At 40.5% G+C, this 27,257-nt stretch overlaps 1 protein-coding gene across 13 annotated transcripts in view; it reads right to left on the bottom strand.

Annotated features, from left to right (window-relative positions):
• Positions 1–3,438: 3,438 nt before the first annotated feature.
• CELF4 (CUGBP Elav-like family member 4) overlaps positions 3,439–27,257 on the bottom strand; it is a 1,497,717-nt gene continuing 1,473,898 nt past the window's right edge. For 12 of the 13 annotated variants that reach the window (XM_073589796.1, XM_073589798.1, XM_073589788.1 and 9 more), the window contains one exon: positions 3,439–5,936. In XM_073589796.1, the coding sequence (XP_073445897.1) occupies positions 5,878–5,936 (59 nt within the window). In that variant the 3' untranslated portion in view covers positions 3,439–5,877. Of the gene's footprint in view, positions 5,937–9,452; positions 9,527–27,257 lie in introns of all 13 variants that reach the window. The other variant, XR_012234844.1, reaches the window with a different exon arrangement.

The raw sequence follows: 27,257 nt of genomic DNA, 5'->3' as shown, positions 1-27,257 counted from the left end.
TTCTCTGGAATTAGATCATGGGGGCTAGCCTTCTCTTCCTGCTCATATTCATAGGCTTTGGGAGCCTATCACCCTTTCGTTGGTTCACCAGCTGTTCTTCTTTGGACCACTTTTGGTAGTTACTAACTAATCCATATTGGAAACATCCCAATTTTGCAGATGCTCTAATCCAGTCATCCAGCTATCATAATTTGTTCTTATACTTGCCCACTTGACCTGACTTCCCAATATATTTCTTTAGTTGCTATCTACTTCAGCTGTCAGTTTACTCAATGGCATGGTTTACTGACATTTAATTTCCTATAAATTATTTGCGCTATTTATCAAACACAGAGAGTAAAACTAAGTTTGTCATTTTTCTCCATAAATTAAAGGGGTGGTCCGGAACAAATATTGATTTTCATCCTACTCGTCTCTCAATTTATTTTATTAATATAATAGTCTTTCTAATATGGTTTAATTCAAAGTCCTTATCATTCCCTCTCTAAGGCTAGTTTCACACTAGCGTTCGGCAGAGCTGCGGAGGGCTGCGCAGTTCCGCTGTTAAGCCCTGCCCACTGCCGCACCTCTTCCTTCAGCTCCGCCTACGTCGGAATGCATCCTGTGTACCCTATCTTTAACATTGGGTACGCAGGCCATGTGAATGTATGCGGATGCCTGCGAATGCATACATTTGCATGGCCTGCGTAACCAATGTTAAAGATAGGGTACTCAGGATGCATGCCCACATAGGCGGAGCTGAAGGAAGAGGTGCGGCAGTGGGCGGGGCTTAACGGAGGAACTACGCAGCCCTCCGCAGCTCTGCCGAATGCTAGTGTGAAACTAGCCTTATCTAACTGCTTTATTTCATTTTTTTTACCTATTTTCATTCTGATGACGCTTCATTTGAGAATCTCCAGTGCATGCTGGAATACTCAAACAGGATGTCATCAGGGGGCACAGGCTGTGGTCACTGCCATAAATTCTGTCCCTACCTTGAAATTATATCAATAAAGAGCATGGCTCTTCTGGTTGAAAGGTATACATGTAAAACACTGTCCTGTAATATAGTGATATGAAATTTAGCAATCAAATATGATGAAAAAAAGGGAATTTTTTAATGTCAGGAATGCAATCCAGAATGAGAAAGATGTTTTGGTCCAATAATCATACCTTCATCAGTTCACAGATTGAACAGGAGAATGTTATGAGTTCATTTTCCCCTTCACCATTGAGGTCTGATGAACTCCCTCTTCTGGTGAAGGAAGGTAGTGAGGCTGATTACCAAGCACCTGAGCTGGGAGAGGATGACTGGGCGACGGGGATCTCTGACTGGATATAAGGCAGCCGACGCCCTTCTGCCTCGCTGGTGATTTCTCTGTGGAATTCTAGGAGACCAGTCTGATTCCTGCTCCTCAAAAGCTAAGTTTTCTGCTTTGCCTTTTTGCATTTGTGTTTTGGTTTTAGTTTGCCTTGCTTTTCTGGATTCTGCCATTCCCTGCTGGGGTGAGCTGAATTCCTTTTTGTCGGTTTGCTCTGTCTTCAGAAAATACCTGAGTACTGACATAGTCTTTTTGAAGCCTAACGTCTTCAGGGCCTTTTTCCCTGTCAGTCTGTTGGCTCTTATTTTGATAGTGTTTTTCGCGAATTGCAGACAGCAGCCTTCCTATCCTGTCCTATCTAGTTAGCTTGGGCCCCATCATTTGCTCAGTCTATCTTTCTATCTGTGTTAGTGTTTTTTCTTCTTGCTTCACCGTCATTATATGTTGGGGGCTCCCTATTGCTTTGGGGTCTGCTCTGGGGCAGTTTAGATTTCCCTTTCTGTCTTTAGGCTAGGCAGTTCTCCGGCTGTGATCGAGGGGTCTAGGGCATCGTAGGAACCCCCCACGGCTACTGCTAGTTGTTGTTGATAGGTTCAGGGGTCTGCAATCCGATAGCTGCCAACTTCTCTGGTTTTCTGGACTTAGCTAGCATTTCTGTTTTTGCCTCCTACGGTGACTCATTCATAACAGGAGAAACTGCTTAACTTAACTTAGTGCTACCAACTTTAAGTTAAGCAGTTTGTCCTGGGGATTCTATCAACTGATGAAGGTCCAATTGATGGACCAAAGCGTCTTTCTCATTCTGAATTGCATTCATAAACTAAAAATACCCTTTTTTCACCCTACCTTGAAATGCAGCATCACCAGTGACATCCATTTCAGTGGTCGGGCTAGTCCCTCCTCTACTGAGCATGCGTCAATTATCAATTCTGATGTATGCTCTTACTATGCAATATTCTTCTAAGTGCACAGTGACAGTGTGCTCCCTCCCTGGCTCTAATTAGAAGTGATAAGCCAACAGGAAAGTGCACTGTCAGTTCTCATTGTAAAGAGAGAATGCAACAAGCAGAGACAAGCATCACTGTCGGGGGAGAAGGGCTGGTATCTGCTCTCCACATTCTTTCCTTACAGTGTGCACTGACTGAGTTGTGTTGCTTTTTTCCACTTCTAAAAAGCTGTAGAGGGAGTGCACGGTCACTGTGCACTGAAAAGAATACTACACTGTAGGAAGGGAGCTCATACTGTAAAAATCTATATATATAAAGCTAAGTGTATGCATGTGTGTGTGTGTGTGTGTATCAAGCCATGCCCACTCCACATAGTCCCACCCACTGGCGTATGGAGGGAAAGTCTGGGATGTGGATGGAGAGCGGGGCTGTGGAGGGAGAGCAGGACATGGATGGAGAGCGGGGCTGCGGAGCGAAAGAACGGGATGGGGCATGGAGAGAGCAGGATGGCCGGTGGAGAGCGGGGCTGCGGAATGAGAAAGCGTGATGCTGGAGATTGGGGCTGTTAAGGGAGAGAGTGGGATGCGGGTGGAGAGCTGGGCTGCTGAGAGAGAGAGAGGGACAGCCAGTGGAAACAGAGGCTGCAGAGGGAGAGAGTGGGACGGCGATTGGAGAGCGGGGGGTGCGGAGGGAGAGAGTGGGACGGCCAGTGGAGACAGGGGCTGCTGAGGGAGAGAGCGAGGCTGTGGAAGGAGAATGCGGGATGGCGATTGGAGAGTGGGGCTGTGATAGGAGAGAGAATGACAGTGGATGTAGAGCTGGACTGCGAAGCGAAAGCGGGGCTGCTGAGGAAGAGGGTGGAACGGCCAGTGGAGACAGGGGCTGCGGAGGGAGAGAGGGGGACGGTGGATAGAAAGCAGGGCTGCTGACGGAGAATGCGAGATGGTGGATGGAGAACTGAGCTTTGGAGGGAGAGAGCGGGACGGCAAGTGGAGAGTAGGACTGCGGAGGGAGAGAGCGGGACAGCAGTTAGTTACTATGCCCGGGCGATGTCGGGCTCTTCAGCTAGTAATACTATTAAAATTAAATTTATTTTATAATAAAATATTATAAATTCCTTATTGAAAATATAATTACACCTTATACATAACAGAAGAAAAATAGCCACAAAAAATATCAGATACACAGACTTTTTTTTTTAAACTGTGCTTTATTTAGGGCTAAGCTGAAAAGCGTCATTCAATAATTACAGAAGATTACAAGGAGATTTTTTTTTTAAAGGTAATTGAGAGTGAAAAGAGCAGTTGGACGGAAATGCAGCTGCAGTACACACCTGTACTTACTAACAGCATGAATCAAAGGAAGAGAGAAAGAATGAAAATACCTTAGTGTGGGCAAGGAAAGGAAAAGAACTAGAAAGAAGCAAATTGGTTTCCATTAGAAGTATAAAAAAGCCTCGGCCAGCATTCTAATGAACAAATGCAAGAATCACAGCATTATTATTTCATTTGTTAGATATTCATTTTACATTTTTAATTATTATTATTATTATTTTTTTATTTTTTTTTAATTACCCTCCCGATGCAAGACAGACCTGCAAGATTATATCAAGTGGTTAAAGTAAATGGTTAACAACCTTTTAATTATCCAGTGTGAGGGTTACTACAGTGTTCAATGCCCATAATAAAAACAAGGCCTGACGGGAAATTTAACAACAAAAAGAATGGAATTTAAAAAAAAAATGAACCACGAACCCATTGCAGGAGTTAATTCCATAAGTGTGTATTTATATATATCTATAATTCTATATACTTTAAATTAAAATTAAATATGAACATTGCACTCTTTTAGTTCAACTAAAACGAGTGAGAGCAACATAAAAATCAAATAAAAAAATAAAAATAAAAAAATCACACCGTGGAAATAACTTAGAATAAATATGATATATCTTAAAATATATGTGTATTTTAATAGTTAATTGACTTTTTATTTCTGAATCTGAAATTCATTTCTAAAGCAACATTATTATTCTTATTTTTTTTTTAAACTGCTCTAAAGTCAATTACCAAAGATAAATATCGTGCTTTTTTTCATTTAAATAATTTTTTCCTTGTTTTTTTTCTCTATCATTACAATTAAAAGACCTACAAAATATGCAAATGTATTTACAGAAAATCAGAGCCAGCATCGTTTTTTTTGTTTTTTTTTAAACATCCCCTGTTTTTCAAAATTCCTTGTAAACAGTTTCAGAAATTCTTTAAAGATTGTATATATAATTTTTTTTATTTTTTTATTTTTTTTTCTTAACATTAAGGTTCTAGGCTGTCTTTTGCCCTGAAGGTCTAGAACAAATATGGAAACTACTAAAAGCAGAGGATGACGGGAAGGTTAGCAAATAGCAGGTTACGAAGATATGAAGCGATAGCTGTGTCATTCTTCAAGTTAAATTAACTGATAAAAAGACAATAGCTGTTGTATTTTTAATATTTCATTGCATCGTTTTACAATAGTCAAGTTTTATTTAATAGGTGGAATGCTTGCAGTTAGGAGCTGCCATCACAGCCTCTCACATCCTCCTCAATACAGTATGCAATTGGCAAAGAGTAGGAATTTATGCTTAGTCTAAACTCTACAAAAATTACAATTCTACAACATCTTTCTTTTAGCCGTAATGCTAACGTCTATATTTTTTTTGCTTTTTTTTTTTTATTTTTTATTTTTTTATGTTGCTTTTGCTCTCTAATTTTTTTTTTTTTGACTATTATATAGTTATCTTAAACTTTTCTGTTAAATCTGTACAACTATTAGGATTTTAAAGGATGGGGTAGAAGGAGGAATAAGGGAGGGAAGAAATAGTTAGAAGCATTTACAAACCTTTTTTTTTTTGTCCGCTACCATCTTTCTAATGCATTTTATATATTTTTTTATTTTTTATTTTTTATATTTTTTTTAATTTTTTTATTGTTTTCTTTGCTTTATTTAAATAGCTATCCTCTATTTAATTTCTACATACGTGTCCATTTCATAATATACAGAAAACCATAGGAAATTTTCATAATTGAATTAATATAACCAAAGAGCCTTCTATAGTATCAAATAACTATTATCTTGCCATTATTTTTTTTTTTTAAAAGCATGTAAGCATTTTTTTTTTTTTTTGTACATATTTCATATAATCGTTCTCGGACCTGTTTTAAGAACAGACGAGAAGTAGGAAGTTAACTCCATATTTTACATACAGCTACAAGTCTGCAATAAAAAGTTTGGTCCTTTGGTCCCTAAATAGCTAAGGAATGACGGATACGATGCTTCTTGTAACGGTTGCTCTGGGGTTACCGTGGCAACAGAACTCGTGGTGACAAACAGGCACTCCTTGTCAGATTTCAGGTTTCCTGTTAGAAGAAAAAGCCTTTTTTTTTGTCTAATATTGTCATTGTCTATTCGGAAATTCCGATTGATCTTGATCCCTTCTGATGTTTTCCATTTTAAGTTCCCGTCCACGTAAGCAGAACGCAATACTTTCATTGAAGAAATATTACAGTCTAAACAATCAAAGAAGAAAAGTCTGTAGTCTTCAGCATGATTGGTACTTTGCTGATATGTCAAAGTTGTGATCCAGCGCTTCTCGATCATATATATTTATTGACGTAAGTTGTATTGTTAGAATACGGCCCATTCAATTCCTGCCCTAAAAGAATAGAAAAATAAAACATAAAAGCGAGTTAGAGAATTTTAGAAATTAAAATAACAATATATCATTAAGAAAATCCAATAAAAAGTCCAAATTGTGGCCTAAATATTACAAAATACATCAAAACATCAAACGTTTCAAATTCAATTTTTATATATATAAAAAAGTTAAGTATATTATACAAGTTTCACCAAAGTTTTGAAAAACATTTTCCTTAGGAATTTTTGAATTATTTTAAATATAAAATTGCGTAAGTTTTTGGAAACAGAATTCTTTCGTAATAACATAAAAATAAGGAGAAAAAGTTCACTTGGTATAAATTGAATTCCTTCTTTCCTTCAGCGATCACCAATATTTTTGACACATGTCTATTGATTTTAGGTGGCTTTTCAGCTCTGGTAGCTGACACTAGTAGGACTCTATCTCTCACAAATAAAAGGAAAGAAAAATATTATTTTTCGAAGCTCAACCAATTAGATGAATTTCTTCTGCTAAGCAGATCGATAGTTTCACAGACATTTCTCTACTAAATATACTTTATTGACTCTTAGGAAGTTTGTTGGTGACAATGCCTTAATTGTGATTGTTTTTCTAAAGTATAAAAGTAATAAAACAAAAAAACAAAATATTTTTTTAATTTTTTAAATGTGAAATAATTGCATTTGGAAAATATTTTGCACACTATTAATACTGTAACTGCCCCCAAAAATATTGGTCCTTTACTATTTATAACTTATTCAGGACTATTTAATTTTTTTTCTCTACAGGATTAAGAACTAACAGGCAGGTATCTGCTAACTACCTGCCTGTTGAACCCGATACCGGTCCAGAATATATTCACCGACCATCCTGCTGGCGATTAGGCAGCACGTTGACAGAGCATCTGCTTTTCTTCTGATATGTTCTGTTGACCGGGCGTGACTGCTGACGCCATGCTGATTGGCAGTCGGCTCCCCAATACCTAACTGCGGGAAGTGGGCTGTCAATCACATGACATCAGCAGTCACGCCTTATTGACAGGGTAGCCTGGAAGAAGAAAATCTGCTCTGTTGATGTGGAGCAGCTGAATTGCCATCAGTAGTGGTCGGTGACTGCACTGAACTGGTGCCAGATTGGACAAGGAGGTAGTTACCTCTGTTAACAACTATCTTCCTGTTAGTTTTTAGGCCCTTAGTAAAAAAAAAAAAAATAGTCCTGGACAACATCTTTAATGTTGTAGTATAACATAGGACCCAAAAAATTCAGTCTTAATGTTATTTTTTAAGAAAATAGGTAGATTGTGTGTGAAAAGTACAGATTAGAGTAACTTGTAAAGCTTCAAATAATGCCAGAATCACAAATCCCAACATTTATGATCTGAATGTGCACTACGCTGACTCGACTGGTCATGAGTCTTGTGACATCAACTCAACAGCCTTGTCATCAAGTTTGGATCAGAAGACCAATGGCCGGTCCCGATATTGTGGTCCATACACAGATTGTGAATGTTGGACGTATGAAATCTGTCTAAGAAGTTTAAAATGTGCATATTGCGCCACATTGGCCTTCTCCCGAAACAAACCAGAAAAACAAAATAAGAAATGTAGAAATCTATCTATAGAATGAACATTTTAGCTTTTTACCTGTACTTTAAAAAATTATTTAAAACATTTGATATATGGTGTAATCATTATTTGGATTTTTATTGGGGGAACAATTAAACCAACAAAACAAAATAATAAAATAATGATTAAAAAAAACAAGTATACATTTGTATAAATTTCTAAGAAAAAATTTGGGTTAGGTAAAGTGTTAAATTTTTTTATTTTATTTTTTTCATATGGTGTAATCATTATCAGGATAAGCTTGGCATTTTAGCTGGATGCCTAATCATTGAGGATTAGCTCAGGAAACCGTTATCTCTTGCTCACAAGCTGGTTCTTCCTGAGCACTCTTTGATTTATTACATCAAGAAACTGGAGCTGAGAGGATCCACTCCGGTAGGTTTGTCATGCGAATGTCAATTCATGCTGGCAGGTTTTCAACACTGTTGCTTCAACAGACAGCGAACCATACACAGCAGGTAAACAATTACAACACCAAAAAATGAAAAGAAACAAAGAATTACTTGTCAAGGACCCTTTTTCAGTTGCAAAAAAACATACATATGAAGAAAAAAATAATTTTTCTAATTTTATAAAAAAAGAATATTTAAAGAAACAGCCCCGTCTCTGTAAAATTCTGTCTTAGTTTGACGTAAATACTGTCAAAATAAAATGAAATACAATGAAAACCTTAAGGGAATGATCCAATATCATAGATGCCACGAACTTCCTCTATAAACGCTGCCACACCTGTCTACAGATGGTATTGCAGCTCTATTCAGTTCAATAGAGCAGACACATCTTGTGGACAGGTACGGCCATTTCTGATTTTTCGAATTCTGTAAAACCCTTTAACTAATTCTATTGTATTTTCTAGATCTTAGGGCGATTAACCCTATTATGTGACACATTTTATTTCATAGTAGCCATAGGAATCTGCAAAATTAAAAAAATAAAAATTACATGGATTCTGGAAAAAATTGGGTTATGGGCTTGATTACAGATCTGAGCAAAACAACTCTCCGAGGCTGCAGCAGCTTTGTCTCTGCAGCATTAAAGGAACACAGAGACTTATAAAAGGGTTATCCGAGACTCATAGGAAAAAAACCTCCCAGATAACTCCTTTATGCTGGCTAGATCCAATGATCTGGTCAGTGTCAGACCAGCACTTACAAGCTCGATAGCACAAAGTTTGTAAGCCCTGTGCTTCTTGCCTAGAAGACTCTCGACCACTGACAGACTGCAGAGGTGGCATAGAATGGAGGGATTCAAAATAAAACTTTAGCCTTTATGACAATGAATTTTAGTGACTCTACTGTATAATAATAACAACAAAGTTATAGGGACTGTGTCTTTAATTAAAGGAAAAAAAGTTACAGTTAAAACAAATTGTTCATCTATACTGAATAAAAAAAAAAATCAAAATTTTCCTTAAATTAAATTTATGATAAAATTACATTTTTCTTAAAGTCAATTGGAAAAAGGCCCAAAAGTTAGAGAAGAAGGCAGGGCAGCACCAAGTGCAAAGGACCACCAACAACAGATATTACACTCCTGGTATGTGTATAATAAAACAGTTGACGTAAAATTTTTAGCAAAATTTATATTATTAACAATATTTAAATTATTACCAATTGTTGAACCATTTATTTTACATTACACCAAGGAAGCATATAGAAAAGCAAGGCTGGACAAGGAAATCAAGGAACAAATTATCTCCACAAGCACCAAGTAACAGAGTGAGTACAGCAAAGTAAAAGTTATGACGACACAAACAAACACAAAAAAAACTACATGTGATCATGACTGGTCGAACATGAACTGATACAACAAGCACAGCACCTCCACAAAACGGTGTGTCATGCAGCCAGTTCATTAGCTCTTCACATGACGTCATCATTTCACATTTTCAACTCTTGATTGAACTTACGGATTGGGGGGGCTCTTTTCTTCACCCTCACGTCAATACGTTAACTTTTTTTGGCACAAGACCGTTTGTGGTATCTGCTTAGGTTGGGATTGAGTTGAATGACAAAAGAAGAAAATATGTTTGTTCTTTTTAGGTGCATTTTTTTGCGTTGGGTTTAGTTTCTTTGGTCTTTGGAAAAGAGGAGAAGGAACAGAAGGAGGAGGAAGAGGAGGAAAAGGAGGAGGAGGAGGAAGAGGAGGAGTATGAGGGGAAGACAAGTAGTAGGTAGAGATTATTTAGGTAACTGAATGACAAAAACAAAAGCAATGTTGAAAAGAAAGAAAACCTTACAGTTGATAGACACATGGAAACATGGGAGCAACGAGGACAAGGAAAGACGGAGCATGTCGGAAATAAAACATGCACTTTATGAATGACATTACACATAGCCATGAAACTTAGATTAACATTTCCAGCCAGCCCTACAAAATACATCACTGAAGATTAAGCTCTGTATTGCTAACTCTGGAGTTATTTTTTCTTTTTTTTTCTATTAAATATAATATATAATTAGTTATAAAATAATTAACATTTCCAAAGAGAAAAACAAAAAATCGCAATCAATCCCACAACTAAACCACACCTTGACAGCATCTAAAACTGACTTACAGAGTCATTACATGTAAGGGTTAGATAAGATCATTACAAGACTTGGCCAACTTATTAAAAACACAGCTACTGGGAGGAAATTAAATTTATTTCTCCAGGCAGCCTCCAGCTTTCAGTTATAGTCGCGCTCCCGAAGCAGCTACAGTCATAGCTCAGTACACAGCAAGTGGCATCTGTAAGCATACACTGGCACTGACTGACAGCACACTATGCAGTGCCTAACCTTGTTTTAGCCTCAAAACCCTGCTGACCATAAAAGCGTACTCTCTACAGGAGAGAGGAAAGAGAGGAGCCCTCTGACCATAAGAATGTACACTCTACAGGAGAGAGAGAACGAGAGAACCCCTCTGACCATAGGAGCTTACACTCTACAGGAGACAGAGAAAGAGATGACCCCTCTGACCATAGGAGCTTACACTCTACAGGAGAGCGAGAAAGAGGTCCCCTCTGACCATAACAGCTTAACTCTACAGGAGAGAGCGAAATAGAGGACCCTGCTGACCATAAAAGCTTACACTCTACAGAAGAGAGGAGAGAGAGGACCCCGCTGACCATAAGAGCTTACACTCTACAGAAGAGAGGAGAGAGAAGACCCCACTGACCATAAGAGCTTACACTCTACAGGAGAGAGAAACTTACCCAGAGACTCTGGAGATGGAAAATGACTGTGTCGTATAAACTGTGCTCCACTGGGAACCGCTGATCTGTGATGGCCCCAGTATTCATCACCACTATACAGGGTATAATAATCCATGCAATGTCAGAGTTGCAGGACATAATGGGGAGATCACATGTGGCCATGCAAAAAAAACAATAGTCCGCTCTCTAAATCTTCAGCAGTGTGGAAAATGGTGCTGGGCAAGTTTTTCTTATTGTGAACCGCAAATCAAATGTCAAATGTTCACATATCTATAGCTCATCAATATCTAACTTTTGGTTGAAAAAGCAATGTAAAGAATAAGACAAATAAACTCCTTGAGAAGTCTGAGGGTCAGCACTACCCCCTATCTGGTGCTTTCATATATGGCTGTACATTTTTTTTTTTTATTTTGTTTGAGATTTTTAATATGTAGAGCGCCAAGGGAGACAACAGCTCTAGTAATACCGAGCCGTGAACCCTACATCAAGCTTTTAGGAAACATATAATATTGCATCCGAAAGTAAAAGCAATTAAAGTTTAGCTAACAGATCAGCAAATAAAGCCGGGATTAGCATCATCATCAATGGCGAGATATAATTTGCCATGGACAATTTTGTATTTGTCAGCATTAAAGGACTTTTTTTTTTCTACGACAGTTTTATTTTTCAATATTAAAAAGTCTTTCATGTTGCATCTAACGTGAAGTAATAGAAAGAGGGATGCGAGCTTTGGCAGTGCCGCTTGCGTGTCATGCTGTGATTGTTATTGTGTCTTGTTCCCCCTTTGTAGGCACATCTCGATATTTCTGCAGTCACAGGAGAGAGACCGGTGGACAAACATATTACACCGCATTCTCTTCATCTCGAACCTTACAGATCTAATTGAGGCCATTGTGTTTCATTATGCCCTTCAAGACCCCCTCGTCATCTTTGAGGTTATGAGTTCACATCACCCCATGACCCTTTGCAGATGAAGAGAGCTTCTTGGTGCTGAAGTATGGCCTCGGATGGGATATAAGGGGCACGTATGAAATAAATTGCTGTTTGATAAATACAGAATAAAAATAAAAAAAGATTTCGACATAATTGGCAAGGGAGTTTGATATTTTTCTCCCCCCCAAATGCCATTTTCACAGGTTAAGGAGTCCGACCTGTTGAGGCTGAAATGTAACCAGAACAAGGGTATATGGGTGACCTCACATAAGTAGGTTTGATGTGGAGGTTATTAGGTGATGTGAAATCGAGCATCAATGAAAGGATGATGGTTTGCAGAGTATTAAAAAAAAGAAAAGAAATCGAATTTCCTGGGTATGAATCTATTTTGAAATCTTTACACTCGTCGTTCGTAAAACTAACATAGATGACAAAAGACCTAGGTCCATCAAAAAGGTACACTGCCAAATATTGGATAATGATAGATTAAGACTATTTATAGTTATGAGAAAAGTATACATATTTTTGGATAAAATACAGTTAAGAAAGAAGGAATCTTATTATGGAAGACAGGAGGATGTTGGAGATGGTGGAGCTTGTTAGAACAAGAGAGAAAGTCAAGATCATGGTGAAAGATCTAAGGAAATGTAGTTACTAAAAACATCTAATTATAATGAAGGATAATCTTGGTACGTAAAGTATATGTGACAAGTTTTGGAAAACATGAGGCTGAGTATTGAGGTTTACAAGGGGGAGTTTGGAGATGGTCAACCTCCTTAAACCAAAAATGAGACAGTATGCAGGAAATCCTAGGCAAAAAGCTTAAAGAGAACCTGTTACCAGTTTAATGCCTCTTTTACAACTTCCTAGTAAGATGTATGTAAGTCCCCAATCCTCTCTGCATAGCACAACAAATACGCTTTTTAATTCCCCCCAAATGGCAGTTTGGTCCAATGGGTCACACATCTTGCTTCGGTGCCTCCTCTCTTCCCACAATGTCTTTATTCTTTTCCTGCTTCATGTGCATGACATTTCCTATGTCTCCCAATCATGCTCCTGCGCAGGTGCACTTCTCTCTGCCCTACCGAGGTCAAAGAAAAGTATGGTAGTGCGCATCTGGCGGAGAGGCCAAAGAGCGCCGAGGACCTGGAAGTAAAGCCGGCGCATGCGCATTACAGTACTTTGCTCTGCCCTCAGCATGGTGCGCCTGCGCAGGAGTGGGGTTGGGTTAATGCAACAAGAAAGGAAAGACCACATAAAAATGCACACCACCGATATATATAATAATAACAAGAAAAGCTTTATTGACAACAATATAAATGTAAAAACATGTAAAAACAAAAAGGGAATACAATCCCCCTGTTAGTCCTGATCAATACAATAATGAATTGAGTCTCATGCATATATCATCAGCATAAATAAAGGAACAAAAAAAGGGAAAAACATCCACAATAAGGTGTATCCATATGATAGATATAAATTTATAATTACACCAAAGAGCACCTAATGGCGCACAATCCTGATCAAATCGCCCTAATGCTGGAGACTCAAACAATAAAATAGCCTTCACGTGGAAAAATACCATGGATCACATGTCAATCACAGCTCAAGTGCCACATAGTCTGGTAGAATATATAGCATCCACAATACTTGAGATGAAGGTCCAGAAAAAATATATGTAGACCAGCTCACAACATGTGCAAAAAATGGTTCAATCCCATAAAGATGAATAAATAACCGCACTGAATGCTGAGCTGCGCACATAAAACCACTTAAATGAGAGGTAATAAAATATCAAACAGGCCGATATTATTCAAAAAGCCATGATAATACGAAATGAAAACCACACTAATGTGGATCTGCATGCAAGACGCCACATAAATAAGTGGCAATAAGATATCAGGCAAACAACGCTGTTGAAAAACAGCCAAGTATGCCCAGTGAATGGCAGCCCTCTCACGGTTAGAAGCAACAGTTCACATGTGAAACAGGTATAATGAAATACATGAAAGGTCCATACCAAGGCAACAATACAGACAGGACGGCAGAAGGGAGGAAACCCAACGCGTGTCGCCGTATCAAGACGGCTTCATCAGGGGAAGTATGCATGACATTGCTGCTAAAGCCTTTAAATACCTGTATATGAAGAGCTCAGTCCAGCCACCTGGGAAGGAGCATGTCGGACCCAAACCAGAAATAACGAGGAAAGCTGAAAACCTGGCAGACGTCTCTGCTCAAGGTGTCAGCTGCACGCGCGCTGTGATCGCAGTGCAGATGACATGAAATAAAGCATAAAGTGCGCATGCGCGGCTCCCGGGAGTCTCAATAGCAAACAGACACAGACATTCTTTTCCAGGAGTGGGGTTGGGTGACACAGTGTGGATGATGTAGAACACATTTTCTATATGAAGCAGGGCAGAAGACCAGTAATTACATGGAGAGAGGAGGCACCAAAGCAAGATCGGAGACGCCCACCAGACCGGACGCCACCATACGGAGGGATTATAAAACGTATTTTGTGTGTTATGTAGAAGTGATTGTGTACATACATATGGCTTACTAGAATATTGTAAAAGAGACCTTAAAGGTGGTGGCCATAGTTTATATTAGGAAAACCTGGAGCCAGGTTCTCGTTAAGGTTATGGGATGATTTACTTAAAGGGTATTCTGGTACACGGGAAAATTGCTAATTGTTAGATTAGCTCGGGGCATATGCCAAAAGGGACTACTTATGGTCTCCCGTTTATCCCTGGCCACCAGGTAATGGCCAGGAGGAGTTGTATAGAGAGACTGGTCTATGTAAATAGAATCTGTCACCAGGTTTTTGCTACCTAATTTGAGAGCAATAAATTAACATGAGGGTGTCCAAAATACATCAATATTGTCACTTCAAATCAATGATTATCACACAGTCCTGATGTCAAATAACACCAGAAAAACAAAGAGATCCAAAAGAGTAAAATACAATAAAAGACAGCGTTGAAACGCGCGTCGAGGTGTGGGGACGCCTCTCCGTTACACTCAAGGTAAAAACACTTTGACTATACCCTTATACTGTGGCTGTATTGGCACCCTCCCCTCATGGTTAGGTATCAGCTTATAAGCAGTGGAGACAAACCAAGTCATATGTGATTTACGGTTGGCTCTAATTAGTAGTGTCTTTTCATGCCCCGAGTCAAATATATTGCCCATCATATTACATGCTTGGGAAGATCACCCTTATTTATGCATTATTACCTTATTTTGTAACGTATAATTATTTAAATTGATTATTGATCATTCTACTTTGTGGCGTTTCCATTGCGAGGCACTCTGCTATTTTTATTAATATTCTTTGGTATATTTATTACTTTTAATCAAGCATTAATAAAATTATTATATTTTACTCTTTTGGATCTCTTAGTTTTTTCTGGTGTTATTTGACATCAAGGCTGTCTAATTTAAGAGTAGCATAATGTAGTGACAGAGAGCCTGATTTCAGTGATGTATCACTTACTGGGTTGCTTGCTGCAAATTTTATAAAATCATTGTTTCATCAACAGCACATTATGACTAGAGGAATACGTGGCCTCCTGTCACTTAGCACAACCACACCTTCACCAGTAATTGGCACCTTTTTGCCTATGCACAGTGTACACAGAAAGCTGCCAATCAGTGGTTTGGGCGGGGTTATACAGGGCTCAGCATTCAGAACTGCTAGATCTGCAGCTGAAAAACAGTTTTTAATCAAAACCGCAGCAAGAGGCCTGGTAAAGTGATACATCACTGGAATCAGGGTCTCTGCCTCTTCATCATGCTGTTCTCAGAGGGTAAAAGGAGTACAAATACCCATATAAAATATTATAAACGCGCGTTGGGGCTGCACGTTCTGACCATTTACTGGGACCAACTTGGGTGAGATTCTATTTTGTGCTGGCTTTGTTCCTTTGGAAACTTTTAGGATTTTTATGGGGCCATATTTATGGTGATATAATTACGTTGGAGCTGACAATACCCATATCTATTTTTGTGATTGCTCAGCACTATAGTGTTATAATAGGTATACACATGGATTATATCGTTATGAAAGTTCTATAATCTCTGAATCCCAGGTCCATATAATTCTGTGAATGTGTCAGACCTATGGTCGTGTGTCCTTCACTTTGAAATTTTTATGTAATAATAATTTTTAATATTTTTCTATTTTTGGATTAAGTGTCTATTGTAATGAAATAAAATTAATATTTTATATGGGTATTTATACTCCTTTTTCTTCTGTTTGCATAGTTCTATTTGGAGTATAACTTTTTTGTGGTGAATTTTATTGATTTAACCCCTCTTTTCTGGATTTCTATTCATGTTCTCAGAGGGTGTAGAAAAAAGCTGGTGATAGATAAGGAATCTATCACCAGATTTTTGCTACACCCTCTGAGAACATGAATAGAAAGTCTGGTGATGAAAATATTCGAGTGCACTAATTCAAGTGGCATTGTTATCTAGTAGCTGCCATAGGATATATTAGGTCCCTATGAATGAGATCTCACTGTGGCACTGTGACACGGAATCATACCACCACGCAATGTCCATAAATATCAAGGAATATAGGAGGTGTTCATGGTAATGATGCGTTTTTGCATGCGTTTGCATTTTTTATGTGCATTTGTTCTCTAGGGGGTTAAAATCAGTGTCTACACATTTTTACGCCAAAAACGCATGCGCACAAAAACGCAGACGAACGCGCGCAAAAGCAAGACCATGCGCACGCCATGTTAAACATAGGTACGCGTGACGCATGCGCATGGACGCGCACGATGCGCTGCGCAAAAAAATGCTAATGTGAAACCAGCCTAAGTGATCTTTACTGAATTTGCCACCCTCCCTTTAAGAGTGCAATTTTCTTTCTTTCTCTCGGCTTTATTATTTTTCATGACAACTAGGATTCATAATTAATATACTTGGATAAGCGTAATCCCGTTTCTAATTTATTTTTGTTTGGGCTCTCGCCTTTTTTTATGTTCATTCCATTCCTCAGATCTCACCTAATATTCATATATTAATCCATTTATTTATTCTGAGGTTTGTTCAAATCCTTGTTAAAACCTGACATTTCTGTGAATTGTTTTAATTTATTTTTTCACCTTTTTTTTCCCCATATTTGTTGAATTTCCAACAACAACCACATAGGTATATAGACTCAGGCATCTTTCCAAAAATGTCTCTTCTCTGAAAGTATTTATTCATTATGAAGTCTACAATATTTTGGTACTGTCCAAATTTGTTTGGGTCATTGACTATCATAGTTACATGCAGTCGAGACAACACTAAAGGACCTTGTATATAACTGGTGTCATCACTAGTCATATTCATGTCACGATCCATTTTTGGATCGATGTCAGATTTTGATCCTCATACAGTTAGGTCCATATATATTTGGACAGAGTCAACATTTGTCTAATTTTGGTTCTAGACATTACCACAATGAATTTTAAACAAAACAATTCAGATGCAGTTGAAGTTCAGACTTTCAGCTTTCATTTGAGGGTATCCACATTAAAATTGGATGAAGGGTTTAGGAGTTTCAGCTCCTTAACATGTGCCACCCTGTTTTTAAAGGGACCAAAAGTAATTGCACAATTGACTCCAAGGCTATTTCATGGACAGGTGTGGGCAATCCCTTTATGTCATTCTCAATTAAGCAGATAAAGGGCCTGGAGTTGATTTGAGGTGTGGTGCTTGCATTTGGAAGGTTTCGCTGTAAAGGAAACATGCGGTCAATGGAGCTCTCCATGCAGGTGAAACAAGCCATCCTTAAGCTGCAAAAACAGGAAAAACCCTTCCGAGAAATTGCTACAACATTAGGAGTGGCAAAATCTACAGTTTGGTACATCCTGAGAAAGAAAGAAAGCACTGGTGAACTCATCAATGCAAAAAGACCTGGGCGCCCACGGAAGACAACAGTGGTGGATGATCGCAGAATAGTCTTCATAGTGAAGAGAAACCCCTTCACAACAGCCAACCAAGTGAACAACACTCTCCAGGAGGTAGGCGTATCAATGTCCAAATCTACCATAAAGAGAAGACTGCATGAAAGTAAATACAGAGGGTTCACTGCACGGTGCAAGCCACTCATAAGCATCAAGATTCAAAAGGCTAGACTGGACTTTGCTAAAAAACATCTAAAAAAGCCAGCACAGTTCTGGAAGAACATTCTTTGGACAGATGAAACCAAGATCAACCTCTACCAGAATCATGGAAAGAGAAAAGTATGGCGAAGGTGTGGTACACCTCATGATCCAAAGCATACCACATCATCTGTAAAACACGGCGGAGGCAGTGTGATGGCTTGGGCATGCATGGCTGCCAGTGGCACTGGGTCACTAGTGTTTATTGATGATGTGACACAGGACAGAAGCAGCCAAATGAATTCTGAGGTATTCAGAGCCATACTGTGTGCTCAGATCCAGCCAAATGCAGCCAAACTGATTGGTCGTCGTTTCATACTACAGATGGACAATGACCCAAAACATAAAGCCAAGGCAACCCAGGAGTTTATTAAAGCAAAGAAGTGGAATATTCTTGAATGGCCAAGTCAGTCACCTGATCTCAACCCAATTGAGCATGCATTTCACTTGTTAAAGACTAAACTTCAGACATAAAGGCCCACAAACAAACAGCAACTGAAAACCACCGCAGTGAAGGCCTGGCAGAGCATCAAAAAGGAGGAAACACAGCGTCTGGTGATGTCCATGAGTTCAAGACTTCAGGCAGTCATTGCCAACAAAGGGTTTTCAACCAAGTACTAGAAATAAACATTTTATTTACAATTATTTAATCTGTCCAATTACTTTTGGTCTCTTTAAAAACAGGGTGGCACATGTTAAGGAGCTGAAACTCCTAAACCCCTCATCCAATTTTAATGTGGATACCCTCAAATGAAAGCTGAAAGTCTGAACTTCAACTGCATCTGAATTGTTTTGTTTAAAATTCATTGTGGTAATGTCTAGAACCAAAATTAGAAAAATGTTGTCTCTGTCCAAATATATATGGACCTAACTGTATATAACCTTTTTTCCTTTCAGGCCATCGGGGGTTGATATCAGTTTTTTCCCCTGGTGGCCGCTGGTGTTACTACAAGTTTAGTTAGTCCGCTGGGGTTTTTTTGCCCCCGGTGGCCGCTGGTGCAATTGCATGGCTGGTCTATCTGTTGAAGCAGGTGGAAACCACTCCCACCTTCCTATATAAGCTCACCAGGTGCACCAGTTAACTGTTGGTGATATTGTTCCTCTTTGGAGACCAACCAAGCTGAAGTTCAGGAGCTGACAGAGTTCCATGGTGCTTCAGTTGCATGCTGTTTCCAAGTGGCTGACTCTGCCATCCTGGAGCATTGCAGCAGAGCAAGCTAAGTCTTGTCTTTTAGTTCATTTAACCCCGAGGTGTTGGTATTACCTTTTCCTTGAGTTTTGGTGCAGTTTACTTTATTCCCTGTCTCACCCCCTGGGGAGGGGGTTAGGGTTTAGCTCAGGGCTAAATAGGAGATAGGGACAGGTCAGGGACTTGGGCCTCACTACCATTAAGTGTACCCCCAAGTTAAGGAAAGTCAGGGCCCTCCTTAGCCCGAGGGGCAGTTCAGGGGCCCTGGTTCCACATCTCCTGTTTTCCCCATTTTGCCCCATGACAGTTCATAGTCACTGCTCTATATTGAAATTGCAACACTAAGAAGGATAAGTCGTGGCGTTAATGAAAACATTAGGTCGATAGACCTGTTAATTATTTGCAAAAGATGAAAACATGGAAACAAAAATTTTAAAAACATCTCAATTTACAGAGTATGGAGTATGAGCACCATGCCAGACATTCCTGCATTTATAGCCTTCTCTGCTATCAATGAGATCATTAATGGTTGTTTGAGGAAGGTTCTGCCTCACTGAATGCACTTGGGCAAATCATCAAGATACTCTGCTGGCAGCCCTCTTTACAGCTGCCCACGAACGATGTTCCAGATGTGTTTTCGATGCTGTTAAACCAAAATCGAGCTACCAATGCATCCAAGACAGAGGATGGACCTCTATTCCAGCCTCCATTACTCTATTTCAGACTCCGGTCTCCATATGGAAACCATGTGGGCAATGCTCTTCATGAGGGAACATCATACCATTCCTACTCCCAGGATTATGGTATGGATTGCCGTAATGTATAGTAGCTGGACCCCTCTAGTCTTCATTTCAGATGCACTAACAGCTTGGCATTATTTTGATTTGGTTGTACTGGTGGTACAGCCATTTCTCCAAAGTTTCCCAGGAGCCATTTATTTACATGGCAACACCAATCTGTATGTTGCTTGTGCTACTATGAGCAGCCTGCATGGCCTAATCGAGTTTACATGGTCTGCAGCATCTCTGGACTTGTCCTCCATTGAGAGCATCAGGGACTTCATTGGACAAAAATTGCACAGGGAGCTGCCAGCAGCGGATTTTGATTTTCTAAAGTGCATTCAGTGCAGTAGAACATTCCTCAAACAGCCATTAATGACTTCATTGATAGCAGCCAAGGCTGTTAGTGTGAGGATTTTGGAATGTGGGACTCATACTCCAGGCTGGACAAATCGAGATGTTTTAAAAATGTTATTTTCATTTTTTCATCATTTGCAGATCATTGCCATAGCTATCCATCTTGTGATTTCCATAAGAGTGTATTACTTTAAATGGCCAGAAGCTATTTCGCTGTCTTCTGTTGAGGGCTGGGAATTAGCCCAGTTTGCATGTTAAAAAGTGTAATAAAGTTTGTTTGAAAAAGGAGTAAACAATGACATAATATTCACTTGTCCTAGGCCTTGTGGCATAGCTGGGAATGACAGGGTTAAATCCCAGCTCTGCAAAGCTTTATAAGGCTATGTGCCCACTTAGCGTTTTAAAACACACAGTGAAAACCGGACTCCTTCCCAGAAATCGCACGTTTTTTTCCCTGCGCGATTTCACCGCGATTCTGTTCGCGATTTTGCCGCGATTTTCTCAAGCACTTTCCAAACGATTTGAAGCATCGCTTGGAAAGTGATTGACAGGTTGGTCACACTCGTCAAACATAGTGTTTGACAAGTGTGAGCAGCTTTTTACTATTGAGGTCGCCTATGCGGCATCAATAGTAAAAGATAGAATGTTAAAAATGATAAAAAAATAAAAAATTGGGGTATATTTACCTTCCGACGTCCCGCGCTGCCATCCCGGGCCTCAGCGTTCCCAGCGATGCCTTGCGAGACCTGTGATGACGTTGGTCTCGCGTTACTATAGCGAACTCGCGAGACCGCTAGAGTCACGCGAGACTACGTCATCACAGGACCTTGCCGCAAGGCATTACTGGGAACGCTGTGGCCCGGGATGGCAGCGCGGGACGTCGGAAGGTAAATATACCCATATTTTTTATTTTTTATTCTTTTTTTTTTACAGGGGTATGGTACCCAGGGCCTGGAGGACAGTCTCCTCTCCTCCACACCGTGGGTACCAACCGCACATGAGACGCTTAATTTCGTGCATGGTGGGCATAGCCACATGCGGGAAGTAAGCGATTCTCATGCATTCCTATGGGTGCGGAATCGCGGCAATTCTTTGCGATTCCGCACAAAAGAATGAGCATGCTGCGATTTTTTCCGCGATGCGATTCCTCCGCGAAAAAAAGCGCAGCATTAGCACAGCATGTGCGGAATGCCATAGGAATGCATGGGGGGCGTTCTGTACACGATTTTTAAATGTTTTCACGCCGAAAATCGTGGCAAAAACGCTTAAAAATCGCATCGTGGGCACACAGCCTTAGATGCACCTGCAGTATTTCTCTAAGTGGCAGGAAGTAACTTCATGGAGTGGCAGTCTCCTGAGGGAGTGTCAGTCTGCTGGATGAAGCAAAGTTGAGTGTACTACTGGGGAGTGACCAGCCAAAATGTGAGCTGTAGCTGAGAGAGAGAGAGACATGCTGGGGTCTCTCTCTAAATGGAGACTGCACTAAACAGTCTGTTTGTGAGAGGCTGCAGAGAACTATGTGGAAGCTGCAACCTGTTCAGTGTGAGCTGTGCCTGGAATTGAACACTTCTGTTTGGCACTGGAAGCTGCTGGACCTCAGGCTGAAGGGGGATGCCACAACTAGTGGCATTGAGCATCTTCTGTATATGAAGTCTGCTCTGGGAACAAGGACTGTAATCTGTTCGGCGGAGCCCGCACTGATATATGTGATCATGATTAAATGCTTGAACCGTGTGCAGGTAACAGCAAGCATCAGTTGTTGCTATAGACTATAGCTCTTTTGTTTGACCAAGCTGGGGCTAGCTCAGCCATGTATGAGTAGCCAGGGTCTGTTCTGTTTAGTTATCACCTACACCTGTTGAGGGCAGAGCAGAGTCCTGCAGTGCGCAGGCGCCAGGAGAGGTCCGGCGCCTGCGCACTGCAATATTCTGCTCTGCCCTCAACAGGGCAGAACAGTGCAGCCGTGCATGAGCCATGACAGGCAGCAAAGAACAAGACGTCACCGTTAGAAGGGAGGCACCAGACCGTACTGCGACACCCATCGGACCCAGACCGACCATGACCGCCCCTGGGTGAGTATAATATAACTCATTTTTCTTATCTTTCAGGTTACATCGGGGGCTTATCTACAGCATTACAGAATGCTGTAGATAAGCCCCTGCTGTCGGTGCCGGCAGCTGCTAGGCAAAAAATAGGGTGACAGATTCCCTTTAATAATGAGTCATCCAGTAACAGGCAACCCATATAAGCCTTGATGGACCCAGCCTCTTAAACATAAGCCGCCCATTTTTGGGGGTACCCCATCTAAACACTCCTCTTTTGCAGTCCCATTCGCAGGATTGTCCTAGCCAACTAAAACACGGTATAAACCTACAGCCCAATTCATCAAGGCTGGTGTTGTTCACATCGGTCTTGATGAGGGGCGTGCTGGAGTTAGACACTCCAGATTCATGAAGAGGTGCACGCTGCTTCATGAATCTGCAGCATCTTATGAGTGGTGAGCGCTTCGGTGCATTACAGCAGAGATATTCAAAAACTGCTGTGACCCAAATGGCGCCATAATTTTGCAACTTTTCAAAGTTTTTGCAGCAGAATTCTGGAGGGAAAGTTTTGATTAATTGAGTCCTTAGATAACACAATCTTAACCCCTTCACCCCCAAGGGTGGTTTGCACGTTCATGACCGGGCCAATTTTTACAATTCTGACCACTGTACCTTTATGAGGTCATAACTCTCGAACGCTTCCATGGATCCCGGTGATTCTGACATTGTTTTCTCGTGACATATTGTACTTCATGTTATTGGTAAAATTTCATTCAAATAACTTGCGTTTATTTGTGAGAAAAACGGAAATTTGGCGAAAATTTTGAAAATTTCGCAATTTTCCAACTTTGAATTTTTATGCCCTTAAATCACAGAGATAAGGCACACAAAAAACTTGATAACTAACATTTCCCACATGTTTACTTTACATCAGCACAATTTTGGAACCAAAATTTTTTTTTGTTAGGAAGTTATAAGGGTTAAAAGTTGACCAGCGATTTCTCATTTTTACAACACCATTTTATTTTTAGGACCACATCACATTTGAAGCCACTTTGAGGGGTCTATATGATAGAAAATACACAAAAGTGACACCATTCTAAAAACTGCACCCCTTAAGGTGCTCAAAACCACATTCAAGAAGTTTATTAACCCTTTAGGTGCGTCACAGGAATTTTTTTGAATATTTAAAAAAAAATGAACATCTAACTTTTTTTCATAAAAAAAATATTTCAGGTTCAATTTTTTTTATTTTACCAAGGGTAACAGGAGAAATTGAACTGCAAAAGTTATTGTGCAATTTGTCCTGAGTACGCAGATACCTGATATGTGGGGGGGAACGACTGTTTCGGCGCATGGCAGAGCTCAGAATGGAAGGAGCGCCGTTTGACTTTTTCAATGCAAAATTGGCTGGAATTCAGATTGGACGCCATGTCACGTTTGGAGAGTCCCTGATGTACCTAAACAGTGGAAACCCCCTACAAGTGACCCCATTTTGGAAACTAGACCCCCCAAGGAACTTATCTAGATATGTGGTGAGAACTTTGAACCCACAAGGGCTTTACAGAAGTTTATAACGTACAGCGGTACAATTAAAAAATCATATTTTTTCCACAAAAATGATCTTTTCACCCCAATTTTTATTTTCCCAAGGTTAACAGGACCCTAAAAGTTATTGTGCAATTTGTCCTGAGTACGCTGATACCCCACATGTGGGGGTAAACCACTATTTGGGCGCATGGCAGAGCTCGGAAGGGAAGCAGCGCCATTTGACGTTTTTGGCTGGAATTGAGATCGGACACCATGTCGCGTTTGGAAAACCCCTGATGTACCAAAACAGTGGAAACCCCCCACAAATGACACCATTTTGGAAACTAGACCCCCTAAGGAACTTATCTAGATGTGTGGTGAGAACTTTGAACCCCCATGGGCTTCACAGAAGTTTATAACATAAAGCCATACAATTAAAAAATCATATTTTTTAAACAAAAATGATCTTTTCACCCTCAATTCTTATTTTTCCAAGGGTAACAGGACCCTAAAAGTTATTGTGCAATTTGTCCTGAGTACGCTGATACCCCACATGTGGGGGTAAACCACTATTTGGGCGCATGGCAGAGCTCGGAAGGGAAGCAGCGCCATTTGACGTTTTTGGCTGGAATTGAGATCGGACACCATGTCGCGTTTGGAAAACCCCTGATGTACCAAAACAGTGGAAACCCCCCACAAATGACACCATTTTGGAAACTAGACACCCTAAGGAACTTATCTAGATGTGTGGTGAGAACTTTGAACCCCCATGGGCTTCACAGAAGTTTATAACATAAAGCCATACAATTAAAAAATCATATTTTTTCCACAAAAATGATCTTTTCACCCTCAATTCTTATTTTTCCAAGGGTAACAGGACCCTAAAAGTTATTGTGCAATTTGTCCTGAGTACGCTGATACCCCACATGTGGGGGTAAACCACTATTTGGGGGCATGGCAGAGCTCGGAAGGGAAGCAGCGCCATTTGACGTTTTTGGCTGGAATTGAGATCGGACACCATGTCGCGTTTGGAAAACTCCTGATGTACCAAAACAGTGGAACCCCCCACAAATGACACCATTTTGGAAACTAGACCCCCTAAGGAACTTATCTAGATGTGTGGTGAGCACTTTGACCCCCCCAGTGCTTCACAGAAGTTTACAACGCCCGGGCGTGAAAATAAAAAATTCGTATTTTTTCCACAAACATGATCTTTTAGTCACCATTTTTTTATTTTCCCAAGGGTACCAGGAGAAATTGGACCCCAAAAGTTGTTGTCCAATTTGTCCTGAGTATGCTGATACCCCATATGTGGGAGAAAACTACTGTATGGGCACACGTCGGGGCTCGGAAGGGAAGTAGTGACGTTTTGGAATGCAGACTTTGATGGAATGGTCTGCGGGTGTGATATTGCCTTTGGAGAGCCCCTAATGTACCTAAACAGTGGAAACCCCCCACAAATGACACCATTTTGTAAACTAGACCCCCCCAAGGAACTTATCTAGATGTGTGGTGAGCACTTTGACCCCCCCAGTGCTTCACAGAAGTTTACAACGCCCGGGCGTGAAAATAAAAAATTCGTATTTTTTCCACAAACATGATCTTTTAGTCACCATTTTTTTATTTTCCCAAGGGTACCAGGAGAAATTGGACCCCAAAAGTTGTTTTCCAATTTGTCCTGAGTACGCTGCTACCCCATATGTGGGAGAAAACTACTGTATGGGCACACGTCAGGGCTCGGAAGGGAAGTAGTGACGTTTTGGAATGCAGACTTTGATGGAATGGTCTGCGGGTGTCATGTTGCCTTTGGAGAGCCCCTAATGTACCTAAACAGTGGAAACCCCCCACAAATGACACCATTTTGTAAACTAGACCCCCCAAGGAACTTATCTAGATGTGTGGTGAGCACTTTGACCCCCCCAGTGCTTCACAGAAGTTTACAACGCCCGGGCGTGAAAATAAAAAATTCGTATTTTTTCCACAAACATGATCTTTTAGTCACCATTTTTTTTATTTTCCCAAGGGTACCAGGAGAAATTGGACCCCAAAAGTTGTTTTCCAATTTGTCCTGAGTACGCTGCTACCCCATATGTGGGAGAAAACTACTGTATGGGCACACGTCAGGGCTCGGAAGGGAAGTAGTGACGTTTTGGAATGCAGACTTTGATGGAATGGTCTGCGGGTGTCATGTTGCCTTTGGAGAGCCCCTAATGTACCTAAACAGTGGAAACCCCCCACAAATGACACCATTTTGTAAACTAGACCCCCCAAGGAACTTATCTAGATGTGTGGTGAGCACTTTGACCCCCCCAGTGCTTCACAGAAGTTTACAACGCCCGGGCGTGAAAATAAAAAATTCGTATTTTTTCCACAAACATGATCTTTTAGTCACCATTTTTTTTATTTTCCCAAGGGTACCAGGAGAAATTGGACCCCAAAAGTTGTTTTCCAATTTGTCCTGAGTACGCTGCTACCCCATATGTGGGAGAAAACTACTGTATGGGCACACGTCAGGGCTCGGAAGGGAAGTAGTGACGTTTTGGAATGCAGACTTTGATGGAATGGTCTGCGGGTGTCATGTTGCCTTTGGAGAGCCCCTAATGTACCTAAACAGTGGAAACCCCCCACAAATGACACCATTTTGTAAACTAGACCCCCCAAGGAACTTATCTAGATGTGTGGTGAGCACTTTGACCCCCCCAGTGCTTCACAGAAGTTTACAACGCCCGGGCGTGAAAATAAAAAATTCGTATTTTTTCCACAAACATGATCTTTTAGTCACCATTTTTTTTATTTTCCCAAGGGTACCAGGAGAAATTGGACCCCAAAAGTTGTTGTCCAATTTGTCCTGAGTACGCTGACACCCCATATGTGGGAGAAAACTACTGTATGGACACACGTCGGGGCTCGGAAGGGAAGCAGTGACGTTTTGGAACGCAGACTTTGATGGAATGGTCTGCGGTTGTCATGTGCGTTTGGAGAGCCCCTGATGTACCTAAACTATTGAAACTCCCCACAAGTGACCCCATTTTGGACACTAGACCCCCCACGGAACTTATCTAGATGTGTGGTGAGCACTTTGAACCCCCAAGTGCTTCACAGAAGTTTATAACACTCGGACGTGAAAATAAAAAAATCATTTTTTTTCCACAAAAATGATATTTTTGCCCCCAATTTTTTATTTTCCTAAGGGTAACAGGAGAAATTGGACCCCAAAAATTGTTTTGCAATTTGTCCTGAGTAGGCTGATACCCTACATGAGGGGGTAAAACACTGTTTGGGCGCATAGCAGAGCTTGGAAGGGAAGGAGCACCATTTGACTTTTTCAACTCAGAATTGGCTGGAATTGAGATCAGACGCCATGTTGCATTTGGAGAGCCCCTGATGTGCCCAAACAGTGGAAACCCCCAATTCTAACTCCAACCCGAACCCCAACACGCCCCTAACCCTAGCCCTAACCCTAGCCCTAACCCTAGCCCTAACCCTAGCCCTAGCCCTAGCCCTAACCCTAGCCCTAACCCTAACCC

Source organism: Dendrobates tinctorius, unplaced genomic scaffold, assembly GCF_039654945.1.
Source record: "Dendrobates tinctorius isolate UK_male_01 unplaced genomic scaffold, ASM3965494v1 ptg000113l, whole genome shotgun sequence".
Lineage (NCBI taxonomy): Eukaryota > Metazoa > Chordata > Amphibia > Anura > Dendrobatidae > Dendrobates > Dendrobates tinctorius.
The sequence above is the reverse complement of the archived record's forward strand: the minus strand, read 5'-3'. Positions and strand labels throughout refer to the sequence as shown.